Source organism: Xiphophorus hellerii, chromosome 15 (assembly GCF_003331165.1).
Source record: "Xiphophorus hellerii strain 12219 chromosome 15, Xiphophorus_hellerii-4.1, whole genome shotgun sequence".
Lineage (NCBI taxonomy): Eukaryota > Metazoa > Chordata > Actinopteri > Cyprinodontiformes > Poeciliidae > Xiphophorus > Xiphophorus hellerii.
Window position 1 is genome coordinate 17452794 of NC_045686.1, and position 19246 is coordinate 17472039.

The 19246-nt window shown below is 44.0% G+C and overlaps 1 protein-coding gene and 2 long non-coding RNA genes across 3 annotated transcripts; 1 reads left to right on the plus strand and 2 right to left on the minus strand.

Annotated features, from left to right (window-relative positions):
* Nucleotides 1-435: 435 nt before the first annotated feature.
* On the minus strand, nt 436-1563 carry LOC116734146 (uncharacterized). The gene is made up of 3 exons (XR_004342178.1): nt 926-1563; nt 792-831; nt 436-565 (listed from the first exon to the last, which is right to left on the minus strand). It is a non-coding gene; the product is annotated as an uncharacterized LOC116734146 (long non-coding RNA).
* Nucleotides 1564-7897: 6334 nt separating this feature from the next.
* LOC116734148 (uncharacterized) lies at nt 7898-11739 on the plus strand. Its single transcript, XR_004342179.1, has 2 exons — nt 7898-8112; nt 10802-11739. It is a non-coding gene; the product is annotated as an uncharacterized LOC116734148 (long non-coding RNA).
* Nucleotides 11740-12799: 1060 nt separating this feature from the next.
* Nucleotides 12800-17445, minus strand: LOC116734141 (trifunctional purine biosynthetic protein adenosine-3-like). The gene is given in 15 exon segments (XM_032585321.1): nt 12800-13200; nt 13203-13254; nt 13441-13550; nt 13619-13713; nt 13903-14134; nt 14203-14457; nt 14573-14660; nt 14729-14854; nt 14935-15003; nt 15118-15229; nt 15307-15917; nt 15998-16070; nt 16427-16517; nt 16679-17120; nt 17319-17445. Coding segments are annotated over 11 exon segments (1494 nt in total). The 5' UTR covers nt 15480-15917; nt 15998-16070; nt 16427-16517; nt 16679-17120; nt 17319-17445; the 3' UTR covers nt 12800-13018.
* Nucleotides 17446-19246: the final 1801 nt, after the last annotated feature.

A 19246-nucleotide genomic window follows, 5' to 3' on the forward strand; every position in this document is an offset into this window, starting at 1 on the left:
GACTTCTTTGTCAGGGGAATAGCAAAGCTTCTTCAAGCACAAAGCTTGGACCATGCAAAGCAGTTAATATATGCCATCACTGTTGTGGCTCTCAGTGAGGCAGAAGGTGATGATAGTTCTGGAACCCCTCTTGAATCAGAGAGGTGCAAAAAATACCTGAAAGCCCAGATTGCAGAAGACTCCATCCTCATTCCAGATGAAGACACAAAGGAAGTGCATCAAGTGGATCCATGCGATGACATCCAGACTGACCTACGAGACTGGGTGTCAAACATTTGTGAGGAGAGCAGGACACACGCTGCAGCTAATGGGGATAGGGATAACATCCATTTCCTCCCTGAGATTGTGCCACACATTATAAGACTTGCAAGTTACTTACCACTGTGGACAGGAATAATGGTTCCACTCTTCAAAAGCACCAGCCTCACAGCAAGCTCATCCAATGTTGAAGCTGAATTCAAAAATGTAAAACATGGTCTGTTCAAACATGAGAACTTACCCATGCGAGTCGATCGCTTCGTTTCTCGGCATCTTTCCTTCATCGAAGGAAATATGCGGATTTGCTCTGCAAAAGCAAAAAAAAAGAGGAGGAACAAGTTGCATCAGCAGAAGATGCAAAAGTTAATCCTGCATCCATAATTACCCACAATGCTGAAGGTAACAGAGAAATGGATTCTAGCGATTTAATGGAATCTGATGCCACCAGAAAGTTTTCCACAGCAGATGAAAACGTGGTTGAAAATTGGAGAGGACAAATTCTTCCACCCAAAAAGAGGAAGAGGACTTCATACCCGAGTTCCTGCACTGAATGGCTCCATGCAGATTCATCATCTGGGGCCAAAAGAGTGAAAGTGGGATTATTAAAAAATGAAAACATGCATCAGCCTGTTAAAGTTGGGAAATTGTCTCTCTCTGTGTTAAACACCTGTTCCTTTGATGCCTTTTGTCAGTGCTTATGCTGTACTTTCTGTGACAGCTCTGCATTTCAAAATGTTGTCATGAATGACAGTGATAACACACTCTTGCAGCTGGTGAAATCCATAACTACAGATGGTGTGACCCCAAAGACATACTTGCAGAGGGCAGATCTGCTTAGTTCAATGTTTGCAAAAACACAGTTGAGGTCTGGCACCAACCAAATCGATGCCCAGTGCAATATTGCCACTGTTATTGGGAAGACAATGAGAAATGTATCAAGCGTTTACCTCTCAAAACACTGCTCTTCACAATACTGCCACCTAAACAAAGGAATGACCAGGGAAGTACCATTTGTTTTACCTGACATTTCTGTTCTGAAGAATTCTGGCATGGCTCAGCTTGGCACTTCAGTAGAAAAAGGACTCTTCCTTTCACAGTCTCCCTGCCTCCGACCACTGCAGAATGAATCAGAATGTCCATCTGAATTCAAAACAGGAGCCAGCACCTCAGGAAATGTTCTCTGCACAGGAACCGTTACTCACAGCTACAGCATTGGAGAAATAACATGGATTGACAGTGACCTTACAAATCCAACTGAATTCGCCTTGAGTGAATTTCCCTCCATTATGGTTCTCCAAGGAAAAACACTTACATTGAGAGCAGTCATTGCTTTCAGGGGAAGCCTGACCAAAGATGGCCTGGGACATTATACTGCATACTGCCAGAGAACTCCATCTGTGTGGGAGCTTTATGATGACCTGGCAAATGTCTTGAAGACACTGTCTGAAAAGAAAAAATACTACCACATGTAGTGCTATACACAGCAGATCTGTGAGGGAAAAAAATTGGGGGAGAAAGTTTGAAGACCAGACCAAAGGCAAATAGCTTCATGCCATGTTTCTGAAAGGAGTTCACATGAAAGGAGTTGTCTATTCAAGACAGGAGAAATTAATTTCCAATTATCAAGACACTGTTTGTTTTTGTTGTTGTTGTTATTTTTTGAATTGTTAAAGTTCATTGTTCAAATCAACACAGTTTCTTATTTTACTGTCAAATTATATTGGATTTTCAAAACAGTCACTTTCATGGTTCTTTAGTTCTCAAGTAGGATAGAAACCCTTTGCCTCACAATACAGATATTTGGGTGTGTCAATAGCAAACCATAAGCAAACCATAAGGTATTCAAGTTTATACATCACCAAAAAAAATAAATTACCAGAAATATTGTCTTACTATAACTGTATTGATTATGCCATGAATTCTTGCAAATAGTCCCCTTTCTACAAAAATACAGCAACCTCAAATACATAAAAACGACACTGAAACCAAGACTTACCTGACAGGAATGTGCTGGAAGAGAACAGGAAGTAAAACAGGAAGTACAGCCTGCAGCAGGTGAAATTAATTGTCCCCTAATTGGGTGAATGTCATCGCGTGAATGTTAAACTCTGAAAGCACCAAATAAAGTAAAATCAGATTTAGTTGGTATATTTAGAAAAAAGTAAAAATAATAATAATATCGTTATCTGAAATTATCATTTGTATAATATAATCTTTGGGTAACATTGTGGCCCAGGCTACATAGTGGCGGCGACGTAAAGCAAAAATTTTGATGTTTGGAGCAATATGGGGGGATGGTGAACTCTGATGACCTAAAAAATAACTTTTAATATTTCAGAAACGAAAGCTGCACAAACGACCGTTTTAACTGCACAAACCTGCACTAATGGAGCACTAACGAAGTAGCCCAGTTTGGTTTGTTTTGGCGCAACATGGGGGGATGGTGAACTCTGGATGACCTAAAAAATAATTTTTAATATCTCAGAAACCAAAGCTGCACAAACGAAAATTTTAACGGCACAAACCTGCAACCACTCAGACTATTTGCTGACTTTTTTGACGTGGGTGGGGTGTCAGCTTCACTCAGCTGTTTTCCCCGACTGGGAGCTTAACGCAGCCTGTTGAATGTGACAGGTAGCCAATCAGAAAGCGCGGATTCTCCTCCGGGCTTTAGGAGGGGAAATTACGGAGGGGAATCCCAAACAGCTGATAGGCAAGTGGACATTGGAGATGATACGTGGAAACAACATTAATGTTTATTCAACATGCAAAGAATATAGAAATGACAAGGAGGAGGAGTTGGAGCGAAATTGCTACCGCAGTTGATAAAACTGGCAACTTTTCAGCTGTTCTTTGTTAATGTGACATAAATAGGTTATAATGATTTTCATTCAGTCAGGACTGACACTAACCCTGACACTAGCCACATGCATTGCAGGTAGATTGTAGTAAAGCATTGATTAATGCCTGGTTTTAAAATTAGTTCACTGGACTTGTAGCCAAATAACCAAAATACAAACACAAATGAGTAAGTAGACTAAAGGAACCTAATTAGAACAAAGGAAAAATAACTAGAAACAAGAAATAAACGTAATTAGAAACACCAATGAAGAATGTGGAAAACAAGGTAAATGAAATGGAAACAACTAAGGAACACCAAAAGAATCTGAGGAGGACGGCGGCGGAACAGCAGGCTTGGTGGACACTGGCGACAGAGCAGAAACCTAGGAGGATGCCGGCAGCAGAGTAGAAACCTTGGTGGACGCTGGCGGCAGAACGGAAACCTTGGGGATGCTGGGGATGTGTCCAATCCTGGCTGACCTCCTAAGCCTTGTCGCAGGTCCTGTTGACCTTCCAGCCAACCTCCTGAGCCTCGCCAGGAGGTCGATGGGACCTGTGACAAGGGCAGCGGAGCATGTACCTGCCCGCGGCAGAGCAGGAACCAGGAGGGTAATAGGACCCGCAACAAAGCCCTGGAGGTCAGCCCGGAGACCAACAGGACTCGCTATGAAGCCCTGGAGGCAGCCCGGGAGACCGACAGGACTCAATACGAAGCCCTGGAGGTCCGAGAGGAGACCAACGGGACTTGCTACGAAGTCCTGGAAGTCAGCCCAGAGACCAACAAGACTCGCTACAAAGGCCTGAAGGTAGGCCCGGAGACCAACGGTACTCGCTACTAAGCCCTGGAGGTAGGCCCGGAGACCAACGGGACTTGCTACGAAGCCCTGGGGCTGGCCGGGAGACTGACACGACTCGCTACAAAGCCCTGGAGGTCAGCCTGGAGACCAACGGGACTTGCTACGAAGTCCTGGGGCAAGCCGGGAGACTGACACGACTCGTTACAAAGCCCTGGAGGTCAGCCCGGAGACCAACGGGACTTGCTACGAAGCCCTGGAGGCAGCCCGGGAGACCGACAGGACTCAATACGAAGCCCTGGAGATCTGCCAGGAGACCAACGGGACTTGCTATGAAGTCCTGGAAGTCAGCCCGGATACAAGCAAGACTCGCTACAAAGGCCTGAAGGTCAGCCCGGAGACCAACAGGACTCGCTACAAAGCCATGGAGGCCAGCACGGAGACCAACGGGACTCGCTACGAAGCCCTGGGGCAGGCTGGGAGACTGACACGACTCGCTACAAAGCCCTGGAGGTCAGCCCGGAGATCAACGGGACTTGCTACAAAGCCCTGGAGGCAGGCCGGGAGACCGACAGGACTTAATACGAAGCCCTGTAGGTCAGGCCGGAGACCACTGGGAATCGCTTTGAAGCCCTGGAGGCAGGCCGGGAGACCGACAGGACTCGCTACGAAGCCCTGGAGGTCAGCCCGGAGGCCAACGGGACTCGCTTTGAAGCCCTGGAGGTCAGCACGGAGACCAACGGGATTCGCTGTGAAGCCCTGGAGGTCAGCACGGAGACCAATGGGATTCGCTGTGAAGCCCTGGAGGTCAGCACGGAGACCAATGGGATTCGCTGTGAAGCCCTGGAGGTCAGCCCAGAGACCAACGGGGCTCGCTACGAAGCCCTGGAGGCAGGCCGGGAGACCGACAGGACTTAATACGAAGCCCTGTAGGTCATGCCGGAGACCAACGGGACTTGCTATGAAGCCCTGGAGGTCAGCACGGATACAAACAAGACTCGCTACAAAGGCCTGAAGGTCAGCCCGGAGACCAACAGGACTCGCTACAAAGCCATGGAGGCCAGCACGGAGACCAACGGGACTCGCTACAAAGCCCTGGATGCAGGCCGGGCGACCGACAGGACTCAATACAAAGCCCTGGAGGTCCGCCAGGAGACCAACATGACTTGCTACGAAGCCCTGGAAGTCAGCATGGAGACCACCGATAATCAAACATGAAGCTTGGAGCCCTCATGACACTTCTTTGTTTAGAAGTACCATCTTTCAATCCAGTACCTGAGAGTGCCTGTTAGGTACATTTTCAGAAGCATATTGGAGATGCCTCTGATCACTCTTCTGAATAAAGTCGGCTGATTCTGTGGCTGGTCTGAAAGCACCTGTTCTATTCTGTCCCTCAGCTGTTCCAATTCAAGCTGCAGGTTATTGTTTTCCTGCTCCAAGGTGGTGTTCTCCTTCTCCAGAGAGCTCTTCATTTGCTCCATGGTGGCATTTATCAGCTCCAAGGTCTTGTTTTTATGCTGCAAGTACTTTATTCTCTGCTCCAGGGCGGTATTTTTTTGCTCCAGAGCGGTGTTTTTCTCTTCCAGAGCGATCTTTTCTTCCTCCAGAGCGGTTTTTTCTTCCTCCAGAGCGGTCTTTTCTTCCTCCAAAGCGGTCTTTTCATTCTCCAGGGCAGCGTTTTTCTGCTCCAGGGCAGTGCATTTCACCTCCAGAGCAGTGATAGTTAGCATCAGGGAGGTTTTTTCCTGCTCATGTTGCCTTCTTCTTAAATTGAGGTTCTGATGCAGGTCTCTGTTATCGACCTCATAACCAAAGTTTTGCCCTTCCAAACGCCTTGTTCTTTGCTCCAGGTAGGTACTTACCCGCAATGTACGAGATAATCTCACTCTCTGAGAGGTGTTTTCCTGGTCTAACGTGGAAATTCTCTCCCTCTGAGAGGTGTTTTCCTGTTCTAATGTGGAAATTCTCTGTTCCAGGGTACTGATTTGAGTGGTGTATTTCTGCTCCATGGCAGTCTTTTCTTTTTCCAGGACCGTATTATTCTGCTTGAAGAAGGTGTTTTCCTCCTCCAAGATGGTATTTACCTGTTTTAATATGATGTTTTCCTGATGTAGGGTATTTTTTTCCTTCTCCAGGGCAGTGTTTTTCTGCTCCAGGATGCTTTTTTCCTCTTCCAAGACGGTGTTTTGTTGCCCCAGTGCAGTGTTTTCCTGCTTCAATGCGGTGTTATCGTCCTGTAAAGTTTTGTTTACAACCAACAGCTTTTTTAATTCCTTGTCTTTTGCAAGTGCCGCTTTTTCTGTGTCTATAACTTTATTCTTCAGCTCCTCGTTTGCTTTGATGAGTGACTGTCTCTCAATGGACATCATGTTAACTTCTTCCAAGATGCCATTTAGCTTCTCTGTCTCTCTTGCCAAGATCTGCTGTATTTCTTCATTCCCAGAATCGGAAGATGAAGCCTTATTGCGCTGACTCACTTTTGATCCTTTTTGTCTGAATAAATCCAAAATCTGCCCCATGTTTTCCTTTATTTGTTTGTGAGAAATTCCTTTTAATCTTGAAAAACTTTCCTTTTCAATCTCTTGTTGGGACACAATCCTTCTTCTTGCTCTCTCTCTCTTCTGCAATGCTTATGACTGCAGAATTCAAGTGTGCAGAGTTCAATTTGTGACTAGCTCTTTGTGACATCATTATGCGTGATGTCACAAGTTGATGTCACTATCTCAGTAGAACAACTAGAAAACTGCTGAAGTTTGGGAAGATAAGAACAACTGTGGCGAGCGTCGGTTGAGTTTACCCGGAGAGCGGGAGTTAGCTCAGACCTTTTTTGGTCAAAAGCAGCACAACAAAACTTAATACGCCATTATTAAATGGACCCGGGTCGACCCGGGTCCAGCGGTGCAGTGCAAAAGGGGCTTAGTGTCCGTCTCTAGGCAACCGTGACATCATCATTGGTCCAAAGCGTTCTGGGGTCCTTACTAGCTCCCGCCAAAATTTAGCTGACCTTAACAAATCTTGTGTTTGAGTTTCGTAATTATTGTTACACTAAATGTTTATATGTGTGTGATAGGCGTTACTGTCGGACATACAGAAATACGGAGCAAATCGCGTCCCGTATACGGGAAAAGGATGGCAATCCTACTGTGCTCTTCTCCCATTAAAATTGTAGAAACTATATCAAACACAAGTAAATCCACAGTTTGGTAGGTAACTGGTATTTTGGATGATGTTGTAATGACAATAAATTTCTTAATTAATTCATAAATGAAGTCACCTGAGCAATACAGTAGCTGAACAGAATGGGGTTGTGGTTATAATTAATGTCGGAGGTGTTCACAGCCCCTCTTTGACGCATACAAGGCAGCCATATTGGCTTACTACATTAGTGGTAGCATCTCCTGAAAAATGATGACTTTACTAAGACTGCCTGTCTCAGTCTCACCTAAGACAACATACAAACAACCCAGAAAGTCGCCACCCATCAGTTCTCTTTAAAGATGCTAGACTTGGCATTTGTTTTTGAAATAAACCAGGGGAAATTGGGTGCGGGACAGGGGGTTGGGGGGGAGGTAGCATTGGATTGTATTCTTGAGCATATATAATTAGGTTTACATGAAGCCTAAAAAATTGGGAGATTTGGGGAAGAACTGCAATGCCTGGTACAAAAGTGATCAAAGGGCAAAAGGGATATTACTCACTGATGTACTAACAGCTGCAGTTTGTCAGAAATTAATGAATATTGAATTTGTGAGCAACCATAAAATAGATTAGGATTAAAACATGGCTTTTTATTAGAAATTTAAAATAAATAAATAAAACATCACTTTGGCAAACAACATGCCGTTGTTTTTCTAACTCCAGGACATGAAAAGGAGCCAAATAGTCTCAAAGTTTGACCATATAATACAGAGATAATTCTGCATTTCAGAGTTATTGATGCCCAAGTTTATTTCCTTTAATAAAAGATATGCAATAAATCATATAAACTTGTATAAAATGCCGTTTTACTTGTTTTTTTTAAAAATCCTGGCCATTTTTCATTTTTGAAGCATTAACGACTACGTTTCCCAGAAACCTTTTCGAGCACTGCGCCAAATCATCCAGCACGCGCTCCACCCACCGGCTCAGTCAGCGCGTGTCACTTCAACGACTCGCGTGAGCGAGGCGGCGGCAGTAGCAGCATCACAGAAAGCAGCAGCTCCGCCGCATTAGCGAACAGGTGAGGAGAAGAAACTGCATGTTTCTATCTTTTTCTCATCTTACCGCTTTCCTTTATTCTTCTCCAGTTCACTCAGGTAAAATCTAAATATTTTAACGTTTCCGCTGTCTTGTGTCGGACATTTAAGAAGGAGTAAGTTGCACGGGACCGGTGTTGGCTTGGCCGGGGTTACACCGACGCAGAAGTGACTGTCGACGGCTGGTTTCAGTGTTAGTGAGAGTACTTTGGGTTTTGACGGTCATTTTATGGCTGACGTGTTTTCTCCTGCTTTCTATAGAATGATAGAGTCCCAGGGCAGTTGTTTCCAGGGTAATTGGACCTGGAACTGGCTGTATTCTTGAACAGGTGAGGGGAATCTCGCCTGCAGGATGTTGGAAGTCTACAGGATGCTTCAGATAATTTAGTGAATTTCACTGCACCGGTGGGGCTTGTGTTTATATCTCTTTAAAAAGAGAAATATTAATGTTTTTGTCAACTTTTGAATCTCGTTATAACAAGATACAACTCCAGAATTTATTTCTTAGCTCTGGCAGTTTAACGCTTCCATAAGTAAACATGTCCAGCACTGTATATGCTTTTTTCCCCCAGTTGCTATTTAAATAGTCAAACTTACAACAGAGGGTGTAGCTTTAAGTTTAAACTCTTTTATGTTGATTTAGAAATCCCGTCTCTGCAGATTTCAAAACCTTAATCTTAATAATTATATACACACAGACCTGTCACGATAACAAATTTTGCTGAACGATTAATTGTCTCAAAAATTATTGCGATAAACGATAATATTGTTTGAAGACCTTTTTACACTGATTTAATGGAAATGACGTGATAATTCATGCGATTTCCTGCCAAAGATACACTTTATTTTCAAAAGAACACTAAACACTGGAACTGATAAACAAAATAAACATAACAACCACAAACAAAAATAAAATGGATTCTCAGACTCCATTAACAAAAAATGTACTGGAATAAAAACTAAACAACATAAAGCCAAAGTGAAAATAAATACTGCATTCAACCAAGAGTGCAGATTATGAAGTCTGTATACTATGTTGCCCTTCAGTAATAATTAGATTTAAATAGAGAAAATGAGCACATCGACTACCTGATGCAATAGTTCACACTACACGGTTTTTTTTGCCCCTATTTTCCCCCTTACTACAATCTTAGAACGCCGGCCGTTCTAAGATTGTCGCTTACGATTTTGTAACCGATCCTCCTGTAGTGTTTGGTGTGTTACGGAAGATCAGGGCTGATCAACACGTCGATCACGGGAAGGTTTTCAGTTGATCTCGGCAGTTGGTGACAAACTGAAAGCCGCCAGGACGATGAGACCAGAACTTCCTCTTCTGACGCGCTTATCAAAATATTCACTAAGATCCTAAACGTTTGTAGCTTCATTAAAGAATAATATATATATATTTTAAAATCAACAAAACCTGTTAAAATTTATATTCTCAGTAATTATTGTTTCAACAAGGTGTTGCGCAATTCAGTGCGTTTCAGTTCCACTAACAAAAAAACAGGCGACTCAAAGACAGACTGACTAGCAGAGCAGGAGTTTACATTAGCTGATCAACCATCGCTGTGTTCAGGTGAGCGCTTATTAATAATCCAGAAATAAATATCAAGCCTGGAAACTTGACATCGTAACGGACTGAATGTTATGTTTTTAACGTCGCTGCTCCGCTTGCGGGGCGCAGGCGGTTGCCACGGCAACGGGCGTGCTTAACGACAGAGAGACAGAGAGAGAGAGAGAGAGAGTAAAACGGTAGGAGAATCTCACTGAGGAAGAAATTACTGCATTAGGTTTTTTATCACTTTATTATTTCTGCTATAACTGATGTATATTTGCATATAAAATAAGTCAATAGAGTTTAATTTACAATTTTTATGTCTTCGTGTCATGAGAGGTAGATCTCAGCCGGCTGGTGAGAGAAAAAGTAGATCTTGGTCTCAAAAGTTTGAGCACCCCGCTCCGATCCAAATCAGGGCTTTTCCCCAGCTGAGTGCAGCTGACACCCCACCCACGTCAAAAAATTCAGCAAATAGTCTGAGTGGTTAGTGCAGGTTTGTGCCGTTAACATTTTCGTTTGTGCAGCTTTGGTTTTCGAGATATTAAAAATTATATTTTAGGTCATCCAGAGTTCACCCCCCCCCCCCCACCCACCCATGTTGCTCCAAAACAAACCAAACTCGGCTACTTCGTTAGTGCTTCGTTAGTGCAGGTTTGTGCCGTTGAAACGGTCGTTTGTGCAGCTTTCGTTTCTGAAATATTAAAAGTTATTATTTTGGCCGATGACGTCACCATCCCCCCACGTTGCACCAAAACAAAACAAACTGGGCTACTGCTCATTATGAGATATTACATAATTTTCTTTCATACGCCAACTGACTTCACCTAAATTGATGACTGTGGCCTGCTCTGGACATAACCACAAAGCAAGCAGTTATTAATTTCGTATGTTATTGTGTAAGTTAAATTCTGCAGATTTTCAGCTGTTGTACAATGTGTACCTTCTTTTGTTTTGAACTTCAATAAAGATTTAGAACAAGAAGAAATTTGTCTCATTTCAAGAAATGTTTTTAGATAGTAATGTTTTCTCACCAATATAACTTTCTCCACAATAACTGAATCCTGTCAATACATAATTTCAAATCTTTTCTCTCCTGCTTGGCTTTTCGTAAGGTTGCCAGGTTTGGAAGGTGACTTGGCTCCGGATCTCCAATATCCATCAACTCTGATGCCTTTGCTGACCTCCATACAGCTGGTTCCATCCTACCCTCACACAACTCTTTTGAAACCTGTGCACGAAGGGTTCCTGACATGAATCTTTTGGACTGGCCAGTGTGCAGGGAGATGTCGGCACCTTGGATGGAGCACTGGAGCACCATTGGGCTGTTGACCGTTGGCTCTCTGTCACATGTCATTTTAACATGGCCTTGACACTCTTTACAGAAGCCTTTGATATCAATGTACTTACTAGTGACAGTTGGATAAACTTTTGTTCTTTGCAATACAAATGTACATGTGCTTTTCAACTTTTTCCAAACCAGATCATTAATTATGTGACTCCAAGTGCCAGGTTTTAAAATTGTGTATTCCCTTTTGCCAGATGATGAAAACTTGTCATTGTATTCAACTCTTTCTGGTATATAAATTTAATCCATTCTTCAAATGGAACTTCAAGCTGAAAATCTGTAAATTGAGCAAATAAAGTTTTTGCAGAGTAAAACCGGAAGTGCACTGCAGCGTCATTGGATTTAGAACAAGAAGAAATTTGTCTCATTTCAAGAGATGTTTTTAGATAGTAATGTTTTCTCACCAATATAACTTTCTCCACAATAATTGAATCCTGTCAATACATAATTTCAAATCTTTTTTTTTTCCGCTTTGAGTTACCATGACAGCTAGAAAAGACAAAGTGTTATTTCACAAAATAAAACCATACTATGAACATTGCTTTCTTCCTAATATAATGGGCTTTTAAGTTTTCATGGATTACCAAGGGATCCTGAAGTAAGAAGACGGTCGCTTGTAAATATTTGTCGCTACCAGTTCAAGCTAACGCCGCACAGCAAAGTTTACAGCCTTCACTTCACTCCGGATCAACTTCTTCAGCCTAATGAAGAAGGTAAAGGAGCCTCCTGAGTTTCTGTCAAAAACAAATAATCCTACAGTATTTATTGTTTTCAAAGGCGTGTGGTCTAATGTTTATAAAGGTTTCATTAATTTCTTGATTAAAAATGAAAAGAATTACCTCATGTTCAATATGATTGTTTTAATAGGAAACTTCATCTCAAATAGATTTTTATTCACCGGACGAATAGAATAGCTATATTCTTTTAGAGGAAGCAATGGGTGATGGGAAATCCCCATGGAGATTGAATAAAAATCCTGTGGTCTTCCACACATGAAGAGGCCCTGGCATGGTGTTAAACTTTTACATGAAACCCTACCTTGTTGTATTTGTACAAGTTCAATCACGTAAGAAATTGGTTGCTGGTTTGGAACTGTGGTTTGTGTCTATGCTTTCAAAAACATTGACCCTGGATTCAAGTCCAAGCAAAGCCTGCGTAGCGGTATTACAAGTTCGAATCGATCAGTTGTCAGTTGCTTGGTTGGCACAATGGATAGTGTCTGTGTTTTGGACACATGCGTCCTGGGTTCGAGTCCAGCTTATTACCCGGTATCAGAATTTTGTAAGCCAAACCTATGTAGTGGTATTTGTAGAAGTTTGAATGCATTAGTTGCCAGTTGCTTGGTTGGCACAATGGATAGTGTCTGTGTTTTGGACACATGCATCCTGGGTTCGAGTCCAGCTTATTACCCGGTATCAGAACATTTTATGCGAAACCTATGTAGTGGTATTTGTAGAAGTTTGGATGCATTAGTTGTCAGTTGCTTGGTTGGCACAATGGATAGTGTCTGTGCTTTGGACACGTGCATCCTGGGTTCAAGTCCAGGTCATTGCATGGTTTTTAGATCTTATGTGAAGTAGCATAGTATTTGTAGAAGTTCGAGCGATGCATGTGTTGGGCGCTCCGGTGGCACAGTGGTTTGAGTCTGTGCATGTGGCCCAGTTAACCTGGGTTCAAGACCCGTGCGTGCAGAGAGATAGAGCCAGAGCCAGCCTAAATAGGATGTTCACTGTTACAGGTTCACCATAATCTTCAGATTTAGAAATGTATTGTAAAATGCGTTTAATTTATAGTTCATTAATGATTTAATTTTAATAAGATATTCTATTTCCCAAAGTCACTGGGAGCCACAAGGAGGATGAAAGAGCCACACGTGGCTCCGGAGCCATTGGTTGCCGACCCCTGGCTTAGGGGTCGAGTGAGTGACCCTGGGTCTCTCTCCTCAGCTTAGGCTCTGCACCGCCTGTCAGATGGTTCAGAATCATCATGAAGTCCGTGTGGTTGACAGACTGGCTGCATCAGGTCGGTTTTTACCCAGCAGGGCGCAGCCGGCCGCCTCACACGCCTTGGCGACGCCGCCGACGATGGAGGCGGCAACTTCTACATCCAGACTGCCGCAAGAGAAGTAGTCCAGGAAGAAGAGCGGCTTGGCGCCGTGAGCCAAAACATGGCAACCAAGTCCTGACCCAGACTGCCATGACGGCCACAGGCCTGGGCGATCTGGGGAACAGAACCAGGAATCACTCAATAGAACCAGGAATCACTCATTTACTACATTTGACTGAAAAGCTTGAAGCAAAACAATAACACTATATTTCTCCATGCAATATATTATTTGCAGTACAACATTAAATACATTTATCCTTTGTTTTAAATAATACACTTTAAACACTTCTCTACTCCCACCTTCAGCTTAGTTCCAACACCGTCTGTCCCAGAAACCAGGATCGGGTCAACAAACCCGGCCGCCTTCAGGTCAAACAGTCCAGCAAAACCTCCCAGCTCTGCATCGCAGCCTGAGAAATAAAGAGATGAGTGGAGCAGAAACAAACACTCCCTCTGTTACCAAACAGCAGAGCGTTACCGGGTCGGGTCGTGGATCTAGCCAGAGGCTTGATGATGTCCACCAGCTGGTTCCCAGCAGCGATGTCCACTCCGCTGTCCTTGTAGGTCAGACGCCCGCTGGAGGAAAATAGTTTAAATGTTGGAAACCTGAACGATCTTCACTGCACGTCTACAAAAACTAAACTACTTACAACTGGAAATAATTACTGATATACACCAAGTCAATTTTAAGAGCTTTAATCTTTATTTGGAATATTTATAACCAACACATTTCACTACAGCAGCTCCTTAACATCAACAGACCGGTTCTGGTTCTGGTGAGCGATGGCCCGGTGGCCGATGTCTCGCCGGTACACGGCGCCCGGGAATCCAACAGCAGCCACGCCCCGATTGGCCACCTGCAGGGCGACCTCCAGGCTCGACCTCACCGCCGTCACGGCCAGCACTCTGCCGCCACTCGACACCACCCGGTCGTCCTTCAGGGCGGTGCTGGCGTGGAACGCCTGGAGCCCGGCCTCCTGCAGCCGGGTCAGACCTGCAGCACCAAAGATTAGTAACACAAAACACTTCTACATGTGGTCCAGAACCCTGCAGCAGGCCCACCTGTGATCTCGACCCCTTTCACGTAGGAACCCGGGTATCCTGCGCTGGCCATCACCACGGCAACAGCAGAGCTGCCCTGCTGCCACACGGGGACGTTGGAGGCCAGGTTCCCGCTGACGGTGTTCATGATGACGTCATAGAGGTCGCTCTGCAGCAGAGGAAGCAGAACCTGGCATTCTGGGTCGCCAAAGCGACAGTTGAACTCCAGAACTTTAGGCCCCCGATTGGTCAGCATGAGGCCCGCGTACAGAACGCCTGGAAACACAACACAATCTTAAAGACTACTTTTCCTATATCACCCTTTGACTTCCATTTCAACTATACAATAATCTCATTTCACAACCCTTTGATCTGTTAAGAACCGTTTTACCCTTATAAGGAGTTCCTTCCCGCCTCATCCCATCCACAGTCTTCTGCAGGATCGACTCTCTGATCTGCTGCAGCAGCTCCTCGCTCACCTGTGAGGGACAAATCAGCTATAAACCAGAGAACAGATAAATGACCCTAGCTAATGTGTCCTAGCAACCTGTGGGGTGGGGCAGTAGGCCCCCATCCCGCCCGTGAGGGGCCCCGCGTCTCTGTCCTGGAGTCGCTTGTGGTCCTGAGCCGGTGGCATCGGAGAGACCCAGGTACCGTCGCTGAAGCACAGACACAAAAAAAAAAACCCCAAAACATTTAGTTAATACACTTTTTAGTAAAGGCTATTAAATAGACAAAGTCAAATGAACTCACAGACACTTCCTGTCCCTCCAAAAGCTCCTCAATAACAACCGTTGTTCCTGCTGACCCAAAGGCTCCGTCCTACAAGAACAGAACTATGATTTTAGTCCTACACAAATTGTGTATTTTTGGAATTAACACAAACTCTTTAAAGTTGCATTAGTTCAGTGTGGAGTGCTTTGGGTATTTTCATACCTTCACGATCTCCACGACGGCCCGGCAGGCTTCGTCCCGATCCCCGGCGACGATGACTCCCTTTCCCGCCGCCAGCCCACCGGCCTTCACCACCAGAGCCGGAAAGTCGGCGCTGTGAAGAAAATCCAAATGGATTCAGAACCAACATTAAAATTTGAGCTTCCAAAAAGAAACAGACTCTGAGCGGACCCGCGGATGAAGCTGCAGGCGTCCTGCGGGTCGCTGAAGGAGCCGTAGCGAGCCGTGGGAACGCCGTGACGCTCCATGAACGCCTTTGCGAAACTCTTACTGGACTCCAACCGAGCCGCCGCAGCCGACGGTCCAAAACACAAAATGCCCGCCGCCGTCAGATCGTCCACCATACCTGCAGAGACGATACGGGTCAGAACCGCCTGAGGTTTGATCCCACAATAAGAAACTGGAATCGACTCCACCTGCTGCCAGCGGCGCCTCGGGTCCGACTACGACCAAACCGACGTGGTGGTCCTTACAGAACCGAGCCAGGATGCCGTGGTTGCTCACCGACACCTCTGCAGAAACGCAACAGAAAGCTACAGAGGCTCACCTCTGTTTTTCAATCGTGTCAAGTGACTTCAGCTAAAATACATCCTATATTGAGCAGTTAGCAGGTCCAACAGCCCCTCAGGTAGCAGAGTTGCTGATCTTGCCGCAGCTGGCGGTTCCTGCGTTTCCGGGAGCCACCAGAACCTGCTGGACCCGGGGCGACTGGGCCAGCTTCCAGGCCAGCGCGTGTTCCCGTCCCCCGCCTCCTACCACCAGAACCCGCTCCGCCATCGCAACTGGAACCACAAGAGATTTGACTTGAAGGAGGATTTCCTCTCACCGTGTGAAGCCACCGTGCAATTATGCAAGCGCTGACCTTTAGCAGGAAGAGCCGTGACCTTTTCCAGGGGATGGAGGTCCGATGAAATCGTAGAGATCAAACAAATGAGCTGGAAGAAAAACGAAACTGGACTTTTAACACAATCGGCATTGATCTGGAGCCCCAGATTACTGCAGAAACAGAGTAAAGATAAACGGGCCAATCTCTGGGATAACAGAGAGTCCAGTGTTGGACCCTGGCTGAACATGTTCAACTCTGATTGGAGTCACTGGGCTCATGTGACCTCCTGAAACCAACTGATAGAAAAGTACATATAATAAGCTGGGAGCAGATTTAAAATGCCGCTAGAAAATAATGAAGGTTTTATTTGCATCCATCACTTTTAAGCGTTTCTTTTCTAAATATTGTTGACTTTAAAGTGAATCTAGCAGCAAAAAGACGTCGACATGCACAACATTTACCAACCTCTGTTGGTATGAACCAAGAATTACTCGCAGCCCGTTTCGCCTGCTGTGCTTTCCCCGCTCTGCGTGGGTGGACTGACCCTCCGTGGAAGCTGCGGGGACACATGTGACGCAACTAAACATGAACACACACACACACTGCGTGGAGTCACAGTGAGAAAAACATGCAAAGTTTGCACACAAACTAAATTACTAACGAAAAGAGAGAGAGAGAACAGAGAAGCTAAAACCGTCGACACGTGTGGAGTCTTACCTTCACCAAATGATGGGAGGAACACTTTTTGGATTCCACTACCTCCTTTGGGAGAGACAGCGCAAAGCGTCACGGGAGACTCAGTTCGTTTACCGCTAAACTGTAAAATAAATAGTTAACATTTACCTTTAATACACTTTCTAAAGCAATAATGAAGCTTCAATCATCGTTAGAGCTAAAATAGGATTTTAACTATTTCACTACCATAGATGTGGTTAAAATCTATGGCCAGCACACACAACAAAGGGAAGAAGTTTGTTATCAGATTTAAGAGTTACTACTAACAACATTACTTCTTGAAGTCTTTTAGGAGACCACTCAGATGTTGCTCTGATGAAAACCACCCGTGGGATGAAAGTGCAGGAAACCTTCGGGTCGATGGATTCGCCACTGAGCTGGTTCAAACACTTTAAGCATCTGGAAGCACCTTAGGCTCCTCCCCCTTTCAGGTGACAACAAACACCTTTATTGTCATGTTTTCCTTTTGTATGAGTTGAGCTGTTAAACTGTAGGTCAGATTTGAACTTTTTCAGATTTTGCTCAGTTTTCAGGTCATTTCCAACCAACATTTTATTGCAGGAAATCGTTTCAGGAAGGAACCAGAAGATTCAGGAGTCTGGGAGATGTGACTGTAACCGACCTGAACACTGAGGCCCCAGAGCGCCCCCTGCAGGATCTGCTGCACCATCACCGTTTCCAGCAGCAAATCAATCATCTGTTGGTCCAGACAGAAAAGCTGAAGCTGTCAGTGAAGCAGATCAGAAGCTGAGCAGCAGAAACCCAGAAGAACTGGAAGCATCAGCAGGAGATGAACTGGACCTCTAGGATCACTGATGCTGCAGCTGAGGAAGAGGAGGACGATGAAGGTGAAGCTGCCATCCTCAGACTTCCTGTTTATCAACCCAAGAAAGCAGAAAACCTGCAGAAAATCAGCTGAAGAAGAACCACGAGGAGCTGGAGACGTCCGGCGCCCTCTAGTGGCTGATTGGACTACTGCACTGGGAGAACTGGACCTTGACACTACTGCAGCTCAGCGGCTGGTTTCTCTCTGAATGGACTAATCAGAACCAAAGAGGATTCAGCTCTGAGACAACTATTTACAACTACACATATGTACAACATGTTAGTGTTTCTAAACACTTAGAGTTTAGAAAACACAAAAAACTATCAGGAGTTGTCAGAGGAAAGTTTTAAAACATTAAAACGTAACCGTTGAAATGAAACCATATAATTGTTTACTAAAATATTTCTTCATTGCTCCTGTAACAATAAAACGTAATAAATGTCTTGTGTTTTTATTAGACCTTTATATCAGTGTTTTCAGAGTCCAGGTTTCATTTATTAGAGAAACTCAACATCTGCTTTGTTATAAATACATTTTCTTTCTAGTTTTCCTTTTTTTCTTTTAAAAAAAAGGAAACCCACCTAAATTAAAAAAAAATTTAAAACAGTGATATCTAACATATTATGTCTTGACTGTCTGGTTGTTGATTCTCAGTTGTCTAAAGTAGGTTTGATTCATTTTTCATCAGGATGTTTTAAAGTATTTTTGCTACATTCATCTTTCCACAAACGTCGCCCGACTTCTCTCCCCAGATAAAAATAAAAAGCATATCCACAGCATGATGCTCCCACTTCCGTGTTTCAGCTTCAGTGTATCATGCTGTATAATGTTTTCAGCAGGCCAAAAGGTTACTCTCTTCCTTATCTGCGCTGTGTCCTCTGCATGGAGTTACTACAAATGGTGGTTCTAACATCTTTCGTTCAGCATTGGCTTTTCCTCTAAAAAGGTAATATCTCATATTCAAAAATACTTTACTTATCCCAAAGGCAAATTAAATGATAATAATAATAATGGTAGACCTCTTAGCTTTTATTAGAAGCATTTCCAGAGTTACTATTACGGGTCTTTTGGCTGCTTCTCTAAATAATGCTCTCTTTGTCCTTGTTTATGTGTAAACATTTCTTAAATAAATCATTTTTTGTTCCACATCATAATGATGCTCTACTTCCTTCGCATATAAACCAAACAAACTGCATTAGTATTTGTGGTAGAATACAAAAAGGATTAAGAGGCATGACTGGTCTTTGTTTGCAATGCACGGTACAGGAGGATTTTTCTGTGTATATTCTTTTGCTATTGGCTATGACAAGAACAAAAAGCAGGGTTATAAGCATTTCAGTTTCTCTCCTGTGGTCTCTGTCCTCCGCAAAATACTGGTGACGTCAGATACTTATTGTATAACTTTTTTTTCCTTTTTTTTTTACCTTAATCTGTAAAGTTGTGGATTTAAAAGCCTTGCTACTGTTTCAGATAAAGCACACATTACGGTTAATTAAACTTTAAACAGGGAATTATTTGTGTCAAACAAATCTACCGGTGCCATCTGCTGGAGAAACTGGGGTATTGTAATAATGAGGCTAACAGTGTCAACTTTTCGCCCTCTTGTGGTAAAGAAATGGATACCAAGAATTACGCTTATTTCTAATCCTCTGGAAAAAAAAAATATGTATTTTTAATGTTTATTCTTTACGAGGGCCAAAAGTGCTACAATTCAAAACATGAAC